This window comes from Helianthus annuus, chromosome 6 (assembly GCF_002127325.2).
Source record: "Helianthus annuus cultivar XRQ/B chromosome 6, HanXRQr2.0-SUNRISE, whole genome shotgun sequence".
In the NCBI taxonomy this organism is placed as follows: Eukaryota; Viridiplantae; Streptophyta; class Magnoliopsida; order Asterales; family Asteraceae; genus Helianthus; species Helianthus annuus.
This window is the reverse complement of record NC_035438.2, coordinates 79,088,819-79,104,020: the sequence shown is the minus strand read 5'-3', so window position 1 is coordinate 79,104,020 and position 15,202 is coordinate 79,088,819. Positions and strand designations below refer to the sequence as shown.

The 15,202-nt window shown below is 36.1% G+C and overlaps 1 protein-coding gene across 1 annotated transcript; it reads right to left on the bottom strand.

The window, feature by feature from the left end:
* Positions 1-6,088: 6,088 nt before the first annotated feature.
* On the bottom strand, positions 6,089-10,636 carry LOC110865703 (importin subunit beta-1). The gene is made up of 3 exons (XM_022115030.2): positions 10,417-10,636; positions 6,998-9,408; positions 6,089-6,564 (listed from the first exon to the last, which is right to left on the bottom strand). The coding sequence occupies exons 2-3, from the start codon at positions 9,400-9,402 to the stop codon at positions 6,360-6,362; spliced, it is 2,610 nt and encodes an 869-aa protein (XP_021970722.1). The 5' UTR covers positions 9,403-9,408; positions 10,417-10,636; the 3' UTR covers positions 6,089-6,359.
* Between the last annotated feature and the right edge of the window lie 4,566 nt (positions 10,637-15,202).

Here is a 15,202-nt window from a genome sequence, read left to right as displayed (position 1 = left end):
GCAAAATATGTGCACCGGCAAGAAAAATATTTTCAAGATAGTACCATAAGTAAATAAATTTAGTAGATTACCTTAGCACAGGATGACAAAGATTGAAGATAGTGTTCGTTCACTGGACATCAGGGGCGGACCTACCCACACTTGTGGGTGGACGGCCGCACCCTTGAAAAAATATTTTTTAGTGTTAATTTTTCGGTAAAATCTCGACCGCACCTCTTGGAATTTTTCACCCGCACCCCTTGGAAATTTCAATCGCCCCCCTTAGACAAAAAAATCAAATTTTTAATTTATAAAAAATTGTAATAAACACTGTTTTTTATAAAAAGTAACATAAACATTGACTTTTATAATAATATAACATCATTTATAAGTTTGTAACCCACTTATTAAACAATTTAGCCCAACCCAAGCCCATTTAACCCAGCCCAACAAAATTTGAACTATAATAAAATAACCCAACCCAAACCGCCCCTCCTATTATGTTTCTCCCGCTCTCTCGTGACCTCGTCTGCCTCTGCGATCCTCTTCCCCAACGACACAACATCCATCCAACTCCAATTTCTTGCCGGAAATCGCAAACATTCGGCCACCAAACTCAACGGAATCCAAACAATACAAGGCACCTACGTTTTTTAATGTTATTGTTGTTTTATGTTGGTTTTTTTAGAAGAAATAGAGTTATAGAGATGATAAAAAAAATGTTTGAAATTTTATGTATTTTGATGTTTTTTTGGTTGTTCTAGACTTTAACAGGTGATTTTTGTTGTTTAGATGAGTTTTTGGTTGTTACAACTTAAAAGACATAAGTAATCGACAATTACTAGGTTTTGAAAAGAAAATTGAAAATTTTGGAGTGATAACTATGGAGCGATTCATATGTTTACTACTTTAGTGTTGTTTTATGAACTTATGGATCGATTTATATGTTTGGATAGATTTATAAATTGAAAAGTGGCTCTAGATGATGTTTTTGAAAGATTTAAAAAAATGAAAACCCGTACGTCGACATTTTAAATATGTTTGTAACGATGTTTGGCGTATTTTTGATGATTATATAAATTTTAGCTTGATGTACTTTTGTTTTTTACATGACCCGACCCGAACCGACCGGATCCGATCCGATATGAACCGAAATTTTTTTATATACCTATGGCCTAAAATCTTTAAAAATTTTTCACACCGATATGAAAAAATTTTTGAGTCCGCCACTACTGGACATTGTGACAATGCAAATTATCACAAACACTCATTATCTAGATTTAATATCTATTCTAAGAGAATGTTCAACTTTTAAAACTTAGAGTAAACTACCAAAATGGTTATTGAGGTTTGATCACTTTTGACACTTTAGTCCAAAACTCAAACCTTTTGAATATGAGTCCGTCTGGTTTCAATTTTATTGTCATTTTCATCCAAAAGCATAATCTAGTCACATTTTTTAGTTAATATCTAGGTTTTTTTGTCTTTTCCTCACTTTTAACGAAGGACAAAATGGACAGATTTTTTTAATTTGGTATAATAAAATGTTAAAAGACCATTTTGCCTTTCTTCAAAAGGGAGAAAAAAGACAAAAAAAAACTAGACGCTAACTGAAAAATTTGACCAGATTTTGATTTTGGATGAAAATGACAACAAAATTAAAACCAAAGGGACCAGATTCACAAGATTTGAGTTTAGATTAAAGTGATAAAATGACCATACCTCAAGGACCATTTTAACAGTTTACTCTAAAACTTATTATATATACAAGTAAAAAAATGATACCTCCTCTACAGCCTTTTGGAAACACTGAAATGCATCATTAAACTAAACATTAGCTTCATCAAAGTCACTAGTTAGAAATGAACCAGCAGTGTAGGCATTCCCTAAGCACCATAACGCCTCATGTTTTGCCGTATTGATAGATAATGCCTCATCCACTTTTGACACTGCATCTAGATTTTGTGTATTCATTGTGAGCCAAACATATACATTCTTAGCAAATAATTTAAATCTAATATATAGACTAAAAAGACAGAAACAAAACTCCTGGAGCAAAAATTGCATTATTTTCACGTGATACCAAGATAAGCAATAGCAATTGTAGCCCATAAGATTACCTTTAAGCATTATTAAAAGTTGATTAAGTCGGAGGAGGGTGGTAGTCAGATTGTTAAAAGTTGAAGGTCTGCTTGAAGTTGCAGGCTTTATAAAGAATACAACAAACATTTGACTTGCAATTTTAGTCCCTAAGGGGCTTTTTGGTCTTTTAACAGAAATCCTAACGTTCAGCTAACGCCCATTAGTAGGAGAAACTTGATTGCTAGCAATCGACAACCACAGGGACTGGACTGTTGAATTTTTTTCAAATGAGGGTTGAACCTGTGATTGGCTGTAAATCACAGGACTAACTGTACTTTACTCGTGTGTTTATTTTCCTTTAACTATTGTTTAGCAATGTTTTATTCTAGTAGCTTTCTATTTAAAATATTAACTTTCTTTTGCGCTATATATTTTGATGACATTATTTATATTTGTATGATATGAAATACAAATTATATTTTATGAGATAAATATTATAATTTATTTACATTTTTAAATATATCAAATATTATTACGGTGATGATAATATGTGTTATTTATCATAACTTAATATATTATATAGATTTTAAAAACATAAAATAATAAAGGTCAGTATAGAATATTATAAAGGTCAGTATAAAATATATATACATGAAAATTCCCACCGGGATACCCAATACCTACGGGTATGCCCGATACCCGACGGGTAAATACCTAACGAGTAATGGGCATGGTATGAAACAAGATTTTACAAACGAGTATGGGTATGGAATTAGCCATACCCGGCTCATTGCCATTTGTTCGAGTTGTAACCCTATGCTTTGAAACAAGTTCCAACTCAGTTACATCCGATCAAAACCACTCAAATCCCGAGAAAACCTAAACCAAAACTGATTACCTCCTTCTCCGAAAACCGGTTCCACCAACACTCAGTTATTGACTCCGTTGACTAAAGCCGGAACCGGTTTTGAGGAAGGAAAAAAAAACCCGAAATGTGCACCACTAGTATGGATGGTCTCAAGAGATCAAATCATCATCATCATACTCAGTAAATCCCACCAATAGCAAAACAAAAGGTAGGGTCGGAGGAGTATAAAAAGTTAATATAGCAAGAGGACGAATGCTAGGTGTGTATGCGAATGAACGCAAATGATTTAAACATTGGGTCAAGTGAAACTCCTATAAAAACTCAAGGAAAAGTGTCTTAGAAAGCTATTGGTAATGATAGTGTTCGATAACTTGAGTAGTCGAATCATATGTGGATCGAATATGGAGGAAATGGATGGTGAATCAAGAAAGTTGTTATTTAGTTTCACCAATTTTAGTGTTTCCATTATTTTGCTAATGTTTAATATTAATATTTCGGACACTCTCCATTTGAGTTTTATCCAAACACTTATTGTTTTCAATTTGGGTTTTATCTAAACGTTTATCTAAACACGTATGTAGCATAAACCATTTAATTCTAACTATCATCACATGAGTATATTCTCAATTGATTACTAATCTTCTATACTATATAATAAAAGAAACGAATAAAAAGACACTTGTCATTGTTCTAGACCATCATTAAGAGATAATTATTATTTAATTTAAATTATTAAATTTAATATATGTTTCAAATATTTAAAAAATTACGGATAAAGTTTCATAAAATATTAAATTTTAAAGCTATATAATTTAATAATTACTGATAATTTATACTTATCTGATTAATTTAAATTTAAATATTATTTTGTAGCTATAAGTTTATCTATTTGGCTAATTGCTATATGCCTAAACTGGACATTTCAACATTTTTTAGAACTAATAAATTAAGACCACTATTATTTAAATAAAACTTGGGTTATTAAATGTATGTTCACATAATTGTTAAAACTTGTGAGAAAGTCGATGATAAAGGTGGTCTTCTAATCGATGGTTCAAATGCTTTCATATTTGTAAACTTGACAAACATCACACGTTTTGATCATACATAACACAAAATTTTGTTTGGATATAAAAAACGCATCTTAAAAATATCATTTTCTAATTGTTAAATCTTCGTTATTAACTATTTGATTTTTTATTTACTTAACCCGTGTAATACACGGAGTTATAACCTAGTGAGAACTAAACCAATAACCTGAAGTGTTAGTTTTCACAATATCCTTTTATTTTCAAATACATAAAACAAGTGTTACAAGTTGACAATGGAACCATGGACCCATGGTTTAAGAGAAACGAGTGTAATAGGATAGAACACTCAAACTCTAACAACATGCTTTATCAATGAATGTGGTGTTTCTTGGGATGGTAAAACAATTTGAACTCGATAAGAGAATCTCAACTTTGAGAAACTTGAAACGTTTGGTATGGAGCTAGGTATGTGATTATTTTTAAAAATAACGAATTTATAATGGTATGGTATTCATGATACACACTTAGTACCCAAATTGTTTACCCACTTCGATAGTATGTTGAGTATATTCATTAGAAAAATAGTGTATTGAAATTGGTAGAAACTTGGAACTATTGATTTAATTATAGAATTATTATAAGTGCAGTTAAATATATCATAACTTCGGTTATTTTTTGAATTGATGATCGAGCTTTGGTTAACGGGTATCCCATGATAACTTTTTTAACCATATAAAACCGTCCGTAGTGGGCGTGTTTTTTCAAAAAAAAAAAAAAAAAAAGCCCCCAAACACGCCCGAAAACACCGACCATCCACCCCCTGGGCGTGTTTGGCCTGTTTTTTTTGTTTTGGCGTTTTTTAAATCACGCTTTCGGGGCAATTTGTTGGCCAATGACTGTGCTCCTGTTCTTTGTTTGGCCAATAACAATTTTTAATGGTTTTTTTATTTAATTCTATTACACCTCTTTTCACATAATGTCCCACATCACCACTACACTCATTTTAGAAAATGCTCCATAATGTCCCATTGCTGACTGAATTGTCACATGACGTAAAACGCCCGAAGGTGGGGTGTTAACCACTACACATGGTCCCGGTCTAAGAGGTGAGGGTGCACCTATTACATCATCACTAGAAAAACAACCAATCACAAGATGTTACCTTATTTCACCCCACTCTATCACAATGTCACTTTCCACCATCTATCACGTGAATCATTTCTATCACTTTCGTTCTTTATAATAAAATAAAAGAGAAATAAAATAAAATATAAACCATTTTTAAATACATAAAATTAATATAAAAACTAAATAAATAAATGAAAGTAAAAAAAAACAAAATTTTAAGAAAAAAAATGCTATAAACATAAATTTGTATATATATTGGAAAAAAACGTAAAATAAAATACAAACAAAACAAAACATGTTTTAAATAGGAGGGGCTAGTTATATTAATTTAAAAAAGTTGAGGAATTAATTATATAAAATTTGAGAGGCTAATTGTGTAAATTTAAAAAGAAAAATGTATCATCTTCATTCGTCAACAACCTGCAAATTTCCTCCCTCCCTTTTAAAATACAGCTTGAATTTTAAAATTTGGTATTTTAGGCGTATACAACTTGAAAACAGCAAAGAACTACATATGATCAGACAGAAAAAATGATTGATGAAGATAATTAGTTGGAGTGAATTTCAAGGATTGTCCTTTATCTTTATACCCATTTTCAGGCGTTGTCCTTTATGTTCAAAAGTGACAAGTTTTGTCCTTTATGTTTTCATATCATACATGTTTTGTCGTTTAGGCCTAACCCAGTTAGTTTTTTCAGTTAAATTTTGTCATTTGCTTTGCACATGAGGACATTTTTGTCAATTCAAAGGTAAATTCAACGGCTGGGTTAGGCCTAAACGACAAAACGTGTATGACATGAAAACATAGAGGACAAAACTCGTCAATTTTGAACATAAACGACAGCGCCTGAAAATGGGTATAAAGATAAAGGACAATCCTTGAAATTCACTCTAATTAGTTCATTGGGTAAAATATAGTGTTTGCATCGAGCGGTTTCAATGCACACTACTGAAATAGAAGTTTGAACATATATGAAAAATAAGTAAATGATTCAATATCTACTAAAAAACTTAAAAGGAATCTCAAAATTTTCATGGGACAGACATCATAACATGACAAAGGAGGCAACCAAAGAAAAAATCATAAAAATGATCAGCCACCGTAATAGTGGCCAAGTCTTGTACACAATGACCTTTCCCCCAAAAGTTGTACTTAAAATCAGTACAAAAAGACAGTCAACACTCATGACTAACATATGACACTTCCCAACCTTGACCCAGACAACTAAACTTGTACCATATAAATGCGTCGTATGCTTCGATTACCAAATTTACCCACATACCGAAAACACACGCCCAATCATCCCTTGGGTCCAAGTAGCAGTCTCCTTGAGTTGTTCGTCTTCAGACTGAAGACATTCTCCCAAAAACTCACTACAGAACGTCATATCTTTGAATAGCACCTTCACATTTGGACCAAGTGCATCCGCAAGATCTCCCAACACTGCTACTGCCGCTCTCACCACACTCTCATCTCTGCAACACCCCAATGCAAAAATTAGGTTATTTCAAAGATAATTTTTTTCTGTAACTAAATTGTTACATAAACCTTAAATTGAAAGGCCAGTGCCGACCACGTTTCTGATTTGACAAAAATATACCACTCAATTTTTCTAAATTGACAAAATTCACCCCTCAAATTTCTAACTTGACAAAAATAACTCTCCTACTTTCTAACTTGACAAAAAAGATCTCCATTAACTTCTCTTTAACCCACAAACTTTTGACATGTAACCCATTATACCCTCCAAATTTGCTATAATGTCAAAGGTAACCCTCTAACCTTGCAAATGTCACTTTGACTCCCACAACTTTCTAAAGTTACGAGCTTACAGTAAAACCAACTTCTTACGGTTTTCTAAAGTTACGAGCTTATTTAAGTTTATATATGAAAAAAGATAATCCATACCTGTTAGCATCCTTAACAACAACTTCTATGAACTTCAAAAGATGTGGAGCATGAGGCAACATGATCTCAGCCTTTGAACTCTTGAACCCTTGTAAGATACCTGAATACGCCTCAAAGATGCTTCTCTTCAGCTGATTACCATACTCCACCATCTCTTCATCCGTATTGTCTATCTGTGCACACACTTCGGCAGCACCTTGCATCATCGGCACTGCATACGAAACATACTTTTCAAAGTGTTCCCCAATCGCAAGTGCCACATCACCAAAGCACGAAAAAATCGGAGGCTTAACAGACCGATGCAGGTCACCGCTAGAAAGATCCTTAAGGAGAAGCGTCATGATATTATCACAGTACGGTAGCATCTTGTCGTCCAAAGCCCGACATATATCACCAACCACGCCAACAGAGATGGAGCAAACCTGGTATTCCTCAAAATTCTGAAGACCCATTTCCAAATATTTGTAGAACTCCGGCATGTACTTCTCGAATTGCGGTCCAGTGCCATACGCAAGAGCACCAATGGCAAGCATTGCTTCTTCATGTACAGTTGAGCTACGACAAGCAAACACCTTGAGAAATAGCACCATGATCTGATCCGCAGCTTGTAATATAACGTGCTTAGTTACATCAGTACCGCTAAGTTTCTGAATAATTACTTGCATGACACCGCAAAGCAAAGCTTGCAGGTCTCCTTGTTTTTCTCTATCATCTGATGATAGAATCTGAAGCTCGATTGTTTGTCCCAGTTTGTTCATGATAACTGGAAGAAGTTGCGCTATTAATTGAGATGATTCAGCTATATTAGAACATCTAACCACCTCATTCAAGGTTTCATAAGCAGCAGACCTTAACTTTGTATCATTAGCGTCTGTTCGTTCAGCGGTTGATATAAGCGCGGTTATGATATCCGGAAGATACGGTGTGAGAACAGAGGAGCCAGTTTCAAAACCTTCATAGCCTTGAGCGAGAAAATAAATAGCCCCGCAGACCTTCTCCGCAACATTGGGAGAATCTTTGATACTTTCTAGAAGGACCACCATAACTCGTTGAAGATTAGCAGGTGAAATGACGGAAAACCCCGTGGCTGGACTGTGCAACAGTTCGAATATACGACTGAGGGTCCATGCAGTGGTGTCTTTCACATGACTGTTTTGATCCTTCATGGCATTAAGCAGAAAGTCTAATGCCGATATAACCATCGGCGATAGCTTTTCAACACTTGGGCCTTCGAGAATTGATCCAAACGCATATGTAGCAGCCTCACGAGATCGCCAATCGGGTTTTGATATGTTATCCTGCACGAAAGGCATAACTAACGGCACTATAGCGTCACCAACAGTTCTAGCGACAAGACCGAGGCACGTTCCCCCTGCCATGGCGAGATTCCAGATACCGTCTTCTTGATCCTGATCTTCATCCTGCTTCAATAAAGTTTCAAGCAACATGGGAACCAACAACGATAGAGCCTTCTCGATGAAACGTGAATGCGGGTATGAATCGCCACTTTCGAAATCTTGAAGATCGATCTCTTCGTCACAGATAGAACTCCAGAATTCAATCGCTTGAAGAGCAACACCTTCCTCATCTCCTTTGACGGCGTTTGCGGTTAGTTCAAAAAGAGTCTGCATATATGGCTCTAAAACATCATAGTAGGTTGACGCTATTGACACTAGACATTCAAAAGCAGCTTGTCTAACGTCAGATTCTTTCGCCATGGCTGTTTCGCACACAACTTTCATGATGTAGTTCCGCTCCATCTCGTTTTCGAAATTGGTTTGTGCAAAATCAAGAGCGTTGTACAACGCGGTAGCTGCCGCAAGACGCACAGAGCTCTGTTCGGTAACATTCATACCTTGCACCACAGCAGTGAGGACAGAGTTAACCTCATCTTGCACAAGATCGTTGTGGGATATCTCTTCACATACATACCCAAGTGCCTCTAAAGTTGCTTGTTTCAATGATGCCGGCTTATCTTGTTGGGTCATGTTTCCAAGCAAAGAACCGATAAGCTCAGGCCATTCTTTTCTTGGAATTTCTATCGAAGCGATTTTGGCGATGACTTGAGCAGCAGTGTGACCTGCTTCGGGAACAGATGAACCGAGAGTATTTAACAGCAGGCCTTTGACTTGGGATCTGAAAGGCGCATCATTTGACATCCACTGTTGCACCAAGTGTTCCTTTGTGGTAGCGTCTTTAGCATCCAATGAGTTCTTAAGCACAATACCAGCCAATCTACGAGACTCCATAGGCTTCCCATCATTCGAGAGCTCAAGTGATAAAGAGAGAAGAAATCCAGGAAGGTTTTGCTCTTGGAACTGTCGAAGCTTGCCCTCTGCGTCAGTTCGAACCTTTGTATCAGCTGATTGAGCAGCTAACAAGAATTGCGTAATCTCGACAGCCATTTTTTCCTACTCAAAAACACAATAAAACAAATCACTTTTACACATTCAGCAAACATGTCTTGACACATAGTTTCAGGCTCATAGTCTATACAAAATTATTCAGGTTCCCAGTACTCGTAAGATAGTCGTTATGTTGGCAACAAGTAGAGAAAGCATCTAAAAATACCAACTAACACTAGCATGAGTAACAATTAGAAAACAGGGTGGCTGTGCAAAATGTTGAACTCGTAAGATAGTTATCATGTTGACAACAAGTAGAAATATCATCTCATAAACCATAACAGCATGAGTAACAATTCGAAAACAGTGTGGCAGTACTAAAAGTTTATATTACTGGTACTACAGTTTACAAACTTGTATCAGAATATTCTACAAGCAACAGTACCACAACGCCTAATAACATATATTCAACATAATTCTGAACCTGCTAATCAACTATTACAACTGAGAAAATTTTATCCAAAATACCATATTTTAATTCTCAACCACTTCCCCACTTTAAATCACATAACTGTAAACATCTAAAAAATCAAATAATTGCCAATATGTTTATCCTTCTTTTGAAAATTAATGACATAAAAGTATCATATTTTCATATTCACAAATATCGATCAAACAAACTCAACTAAAATCTCCCCTGCCAATACAAATAGACCTATAAACAAAAGAACATCTCATAACTAAAAACACATGACGCGCCTCACGACTCAAATACCAAACAATAAATCAAACAAACCAGTATACCTAAGCCAAATAACATCAATCCACAAGTAAAGTAAGATCTATAACTACGTAATCAAACCAGAAACATCAAACAATCAACAAGCTCAACCTAACAATAAGCCCTACGCATCGTGAAAACTGAAATCCAATCGGTAAACATAAGCTTCGTAACAAAATCCTTACAATTGCAATAGCAAAGCACGAACTAAACTGAGATCTACAGTTAAAAAATGAAAAATCAACATCGTATAAACCCTAGGCTGAAATTAGAACAAAATCAACGAATTATACCTTACTGTAGATGAAATTGGATGAACGCGGATGAGATTTGAAGTACCGCAGAGGTTGAAATATTGTGTGAGTTTTAGGGAGAGAGAGTGTGAGTGTAGTGAGAGAGTTTATATTTCGAATGAATGAGAGGAAGCGGGAGGGATGAAGAAGAGGGGAAAGAGAAATAGCAAAACGGGCAGGTGACCGAACTGCCCGAGATCGCCGACCTGTCTTTTCTAAAACCCTAGTTTTCTTTTGTAATCGGTGAGATGATAAATTTGAAATGTTGCACGTGCGAGGAGCGTGCCAAACTCAATTCCAAATGTGGGTTTAAATTTCCGTTTTTTCTTCACGTGGTTGTGTCGTTTTAACGGTTTTGCTTCAATCTTTTAAAATGAAAAGTTATTTTGCTTCACGACCTTAACTCTATCCATAGTATATGTTAACTGAACAGGTATTTTGATAATTTCAAGTATAAAATAAAGGTACTTTGATAATTTATATTTAAGACAACCATTTAACTATTTATTATCATTATACCTAGTAGTGATACCCTTGTGTAAACACAGGTGGTTTTTAAAAATTCATGTATACCACATTTTAATGGAAAGTATAGATAGGTGTCTAGATATTGTAATTTTTAGTTTAGTTTTTCTTTTGATTAGTTAATATTAAATTAGTCATGAGTTATTCTCACAAATCTTGCATGTTGATGCATTTGAACTCTCATTTACAATTAAACAAAAAAATCAGCCTAAACAAATAATCAAAAGTAGTCACTACCTTTCATCCTAAAAAGCGAGAACTACTATTTTACTTTGCCGAATGTTCATATCTGTTTGAAATGTGTTTATCAAACTTCAATACAGAAGTTGTAAAACATCAACGAATATACTAACAAACTTAAAATCTTTACTTTGAAAAAAATCAATAGAATCTGAATACAACTTAACTTTCAACAAACATTAACTACGATCACACGATCACCTGCCTCAACAACTTTCAGCAAAACCCAATCAAGAGTCTCTTACCCAGCAACATCTCCTTCGCTACATGTTGTGTCATGGCTACATATGATGTTGGAAACAATGTCGCAACTGCTGATCCAACAATCTCCCTATAGAACAGATGATGCCAAAACCCTTCTTTATTACTAATCTTTATTTCTCATCAACATATCCTTGATTTGTCCTTTGAATTATAGTTCAAAGTCTAGGGAGAACATGTCTTCTTCATCATCCCTTTCAAGTTGAAGGTCCAACTAATCTTGGAGATCGTATGCATTCTGACCATATGGACTTTCCATTTTAAGTTTTTCAACACTGTCATCTGAACTGCTCAAAGTCAATACGTGGGTGTCTGAGGATGACTTCCACTTTAGTATTTTTGGATCAGATGGTTCTCTTGGGACAAGACTTATTGAAGATGAGTTTGGTGATTGTGGTCTGCTGACTAAATTTGCAACTATTTCTCTGAGTTGAGCAGCAAGTAAGTCAGCAGCAGGGTCAATGTGGTAATCAAACAAACACTTTATTGCCTCTTTTCTGTATTCTTCATACTTCTGCTCATCTTCCTCATCAGTCTGCTTTTGCTTTTGCCTTTTTAATTGCCCTTTCAAGTTGAAGGTCCAACAAATCTTGGAGATCGTATGCATTCAGACCATATGCACTCTCCATTTTAAGCTTTTCAACACTACCATCTGACCTGATCAAAGTCAATACGTGGGTGTCTGAGGATGACTTCCACTTTGGGAATTTTAAGAGATTATCTTAGTTATATTGGTAGGTCCCTCTTGTGAAGGTGACGTTACCCTCAACTTATGGGTCTGAGTCAGAAGAGATATAGTCCCACAAGGTCGAATTAATGAAAGATAATTAAGTAAGTTATTAATGTGAAAAGTGGTGGGCCCCCTTCCAGACAGCGATCACCCTCAACCCTTTGGTCTGAGTTAGCAGGGATATAGTTCTCGCAGGGTTGGTTTAAAGTTTTAATAGTAGTTTATAGATAAGGGGTTCAAACGGTTTGCACTTCTCCCATGGTGGGTAATGTCCGCTCCTACTCGTGAAGTGTTACTAAGCTTGAACCAGGTTCTCGCATGATCAATACATTAAACGAGACATAAAATTTACCCAACCACCTTTCTAACCCCCTTCCAGGCAATTAACGCGCTTTATATAAACCGTAAAGAACGAATATGTGAATCAACAACATATGAAGAATGATTAGATAAATTTGCCTTTAATATAAAAATCTAGTTATTAAAGTCATTAATACATACCCAACTAAAAAGTTGTCAAAGATTGTAAATCAAAAAAGTAATACATAAAAGATTTGTCTTCACCAAGTGATATAAGAGTTTGGCCAAGCATGGCCTTTGTTTAACAAATACTCTTACGATCGATCTTGGATCCCGATACTACTACACACACTCTAAATGATGGAAGATGGATGATGGTGTTGTAGTGGTGGTGGAGTGGTTGCAAGTGAGAGAGAAATGGTTTGCCAAGGGATGGTTTGGAATTGAACCAATTACATATATCTATAGCTGAAATCAGGGGCTTCACCACAGCCTGTGTCCGCCTGGCACGACCCCGTGGCCATCTCTCTCTCTCTTCCTCATTAACTGTTGTGTCAGGTCTTATACTAACACGGCCCTGTGTGTCAACGGCACGGGCCGTGGCCAATGTACTTGTTGTGCTATCTTAGATTCTCCAAATCTTTGAGTTGACCACGCCCCGTGTTGTCCTGGCACGGCCCCATGTTGGCTGTCTGTTTTGTCCTTTGCTGTTATCTTTTCTTTTGCACAGATTCCAGTCTTGAACACGACCCGTGTCTGGTGGACACGGCCCCGTGTCAGATCTTCTGACCTTGCTATTTTGTTGGTTTGGATGTGGATTGTGGCTTAGCGATCTACGTCAATCCTCCTTCTTTGTAATTATGTTGGTTTTTGCTGTTATTTTGCTCCTTTTGCACATTTAAGCTCTTTTGACCCTGTAAATTAAAAAGGAACAGAAAATAAGCTTTTTTCAACATTAGTACCGAAAAGGGGTTGATTTTACGTCATATTTGATACAATTTATATGTTGTATTTTATGCACATCACACATGTAAGTTGAAAAACGCCAACAAAGTTGGTGAATTCATGTAGATGTTTTGTATCAAATGAATATTTGAAAATGTAAGATGTATTTGAAAAAAACCGTTACGTAAACATCTATGAAATCTTTGATCATTATGTTTTGCAAGGACATTAATATGTGTGACGACATAGGAAGCAATCCAAACCTTGACGATTTTTGTGCCGATTTCCCTCGACTGGGACATAAAAGCACTCTTCCGTGTGGGTCCTATGGACCAAGAGTGGGGCTCGCCAAAACACAATAGATCTACCCATTTCCGTTCCTCGGTCTAAACATGATTAATGGTGCTTAAGTACAGCCCTATTCGCATGTGTGATGTGGGTAAAATGCAACATATAAATTACATCAAACAAGGCGTAAAATCAACCCTTTTTTGGTACTAATGTTGGAAAAAGCATGTTTCTTTGTTTACGTTTAATTTTCAGGATCAAAAGAGCTTAAACACACAAAAGGAACAAATTAACAGTAGAAACCAACACAAATACAAAGAAGAAGGATTGACACGACTCGTCGAACCCCCATCCACATCCAAACCAACAAAAATAACAAAAATAGAAGCTTGGGCACGAGGCCATGCCCAGTCAAGATTCCCTGCAGAAAAGGACAACATCAAAAGACAAACCAACACGGGGTTGTGCCAACTCAACCTGGGACGTGGTCAACTCTAAGATTAGCAGAATCTAAGATAGTACGACAAGTACAATCACCGCGGGGCTGTGCTCTGCCACCACGGGGCGTGTTAGTACAAGACCTGACATCTGCAGTTAATGAAGGGAGAGAAAATGAAGGTCACGGGGCTGTGCCTGGTGGGCACGGGGCCGTGTGAATGATATGTTTTAAACTATAAATAGGAGTGCTTGGTTTCATTCCAATTCATCCCTTGGCAAACCACTTCTCTGAGTTCTCTCACACTTGCCATCAGTCCACCACCATTATAACACCAACACACACCACCATCTCCATCTTTCATCTTTTAGAGTGTGTAGTAGTCTTAGGATCCAAGATCGATCGTAAGAGTTCTTGTCAAACAAAGGCCATGCTTGGCTAAATCTCTTACATCACTTGGTGAAGACAACTCTTTTATGTGTTACTTTTGATTTCCAATCTTTGACAACTTTTTATTTGGGTATGTGTTAGTGACTTTAATAACTAGTTTTTTATATTGAAGGTGAACTTTACTTAATCATTTCTTCATGTTTTGTTGATTCACTCATTCGTGTCTTTACGGTCTATATAAAGCGCGTTAACTGCCTGGAAGGGGGTTAGAAGGGTGTTTGGGTAAAGTTTTTGCCTCGTTCAGTGTATAGATCCTACGAGGACCTAATTTAAGTTTAGTAGGACTTCCCTTAAGGCAGATAGCATCAAAACGGGGGAAATAAGAACAACTTGTAATCCCTTATCTATAAACTACTATTAAAACATTAAACCGACCTTGCGGGACTGTATCCCTGCTGACTCAGACCAATAGGTTGAGGGTAATGTCGTTTGGAAAGGGGGCCTACCACTTTTCGCATTAATAACTTACTTAATTGTCTTTCAATAATCCGACCTTGCGGGACTGTATCCCTACTAACTCAGTGCGAGTTCAAGATCGGATCGTAAACGATCTTTAGTTCTGCGGTGGATTCGATTTAATGTGCGGAATCCGTTAAATTGAACCGTATTCG

What these genes read in the sequence shown, in the direction of transcription:
- LOC110865703 (XM_022115030.2), bottom strand. Translation starts at nt 9,402, where the DNA reads ATGGCTGTCGAGATTACGCAATTCTTGTTAGCTGCTCAATCAGCTGAT. An exon ending in GTTGTTAAGGATGCTAACAG is followed by an intron (nt 6,565 to 6,997) that starts GTATGGATTATC and finishes GGGGTGTTGCAG; the next exon opens with AGATGAGAGTGTGGTGAGAG.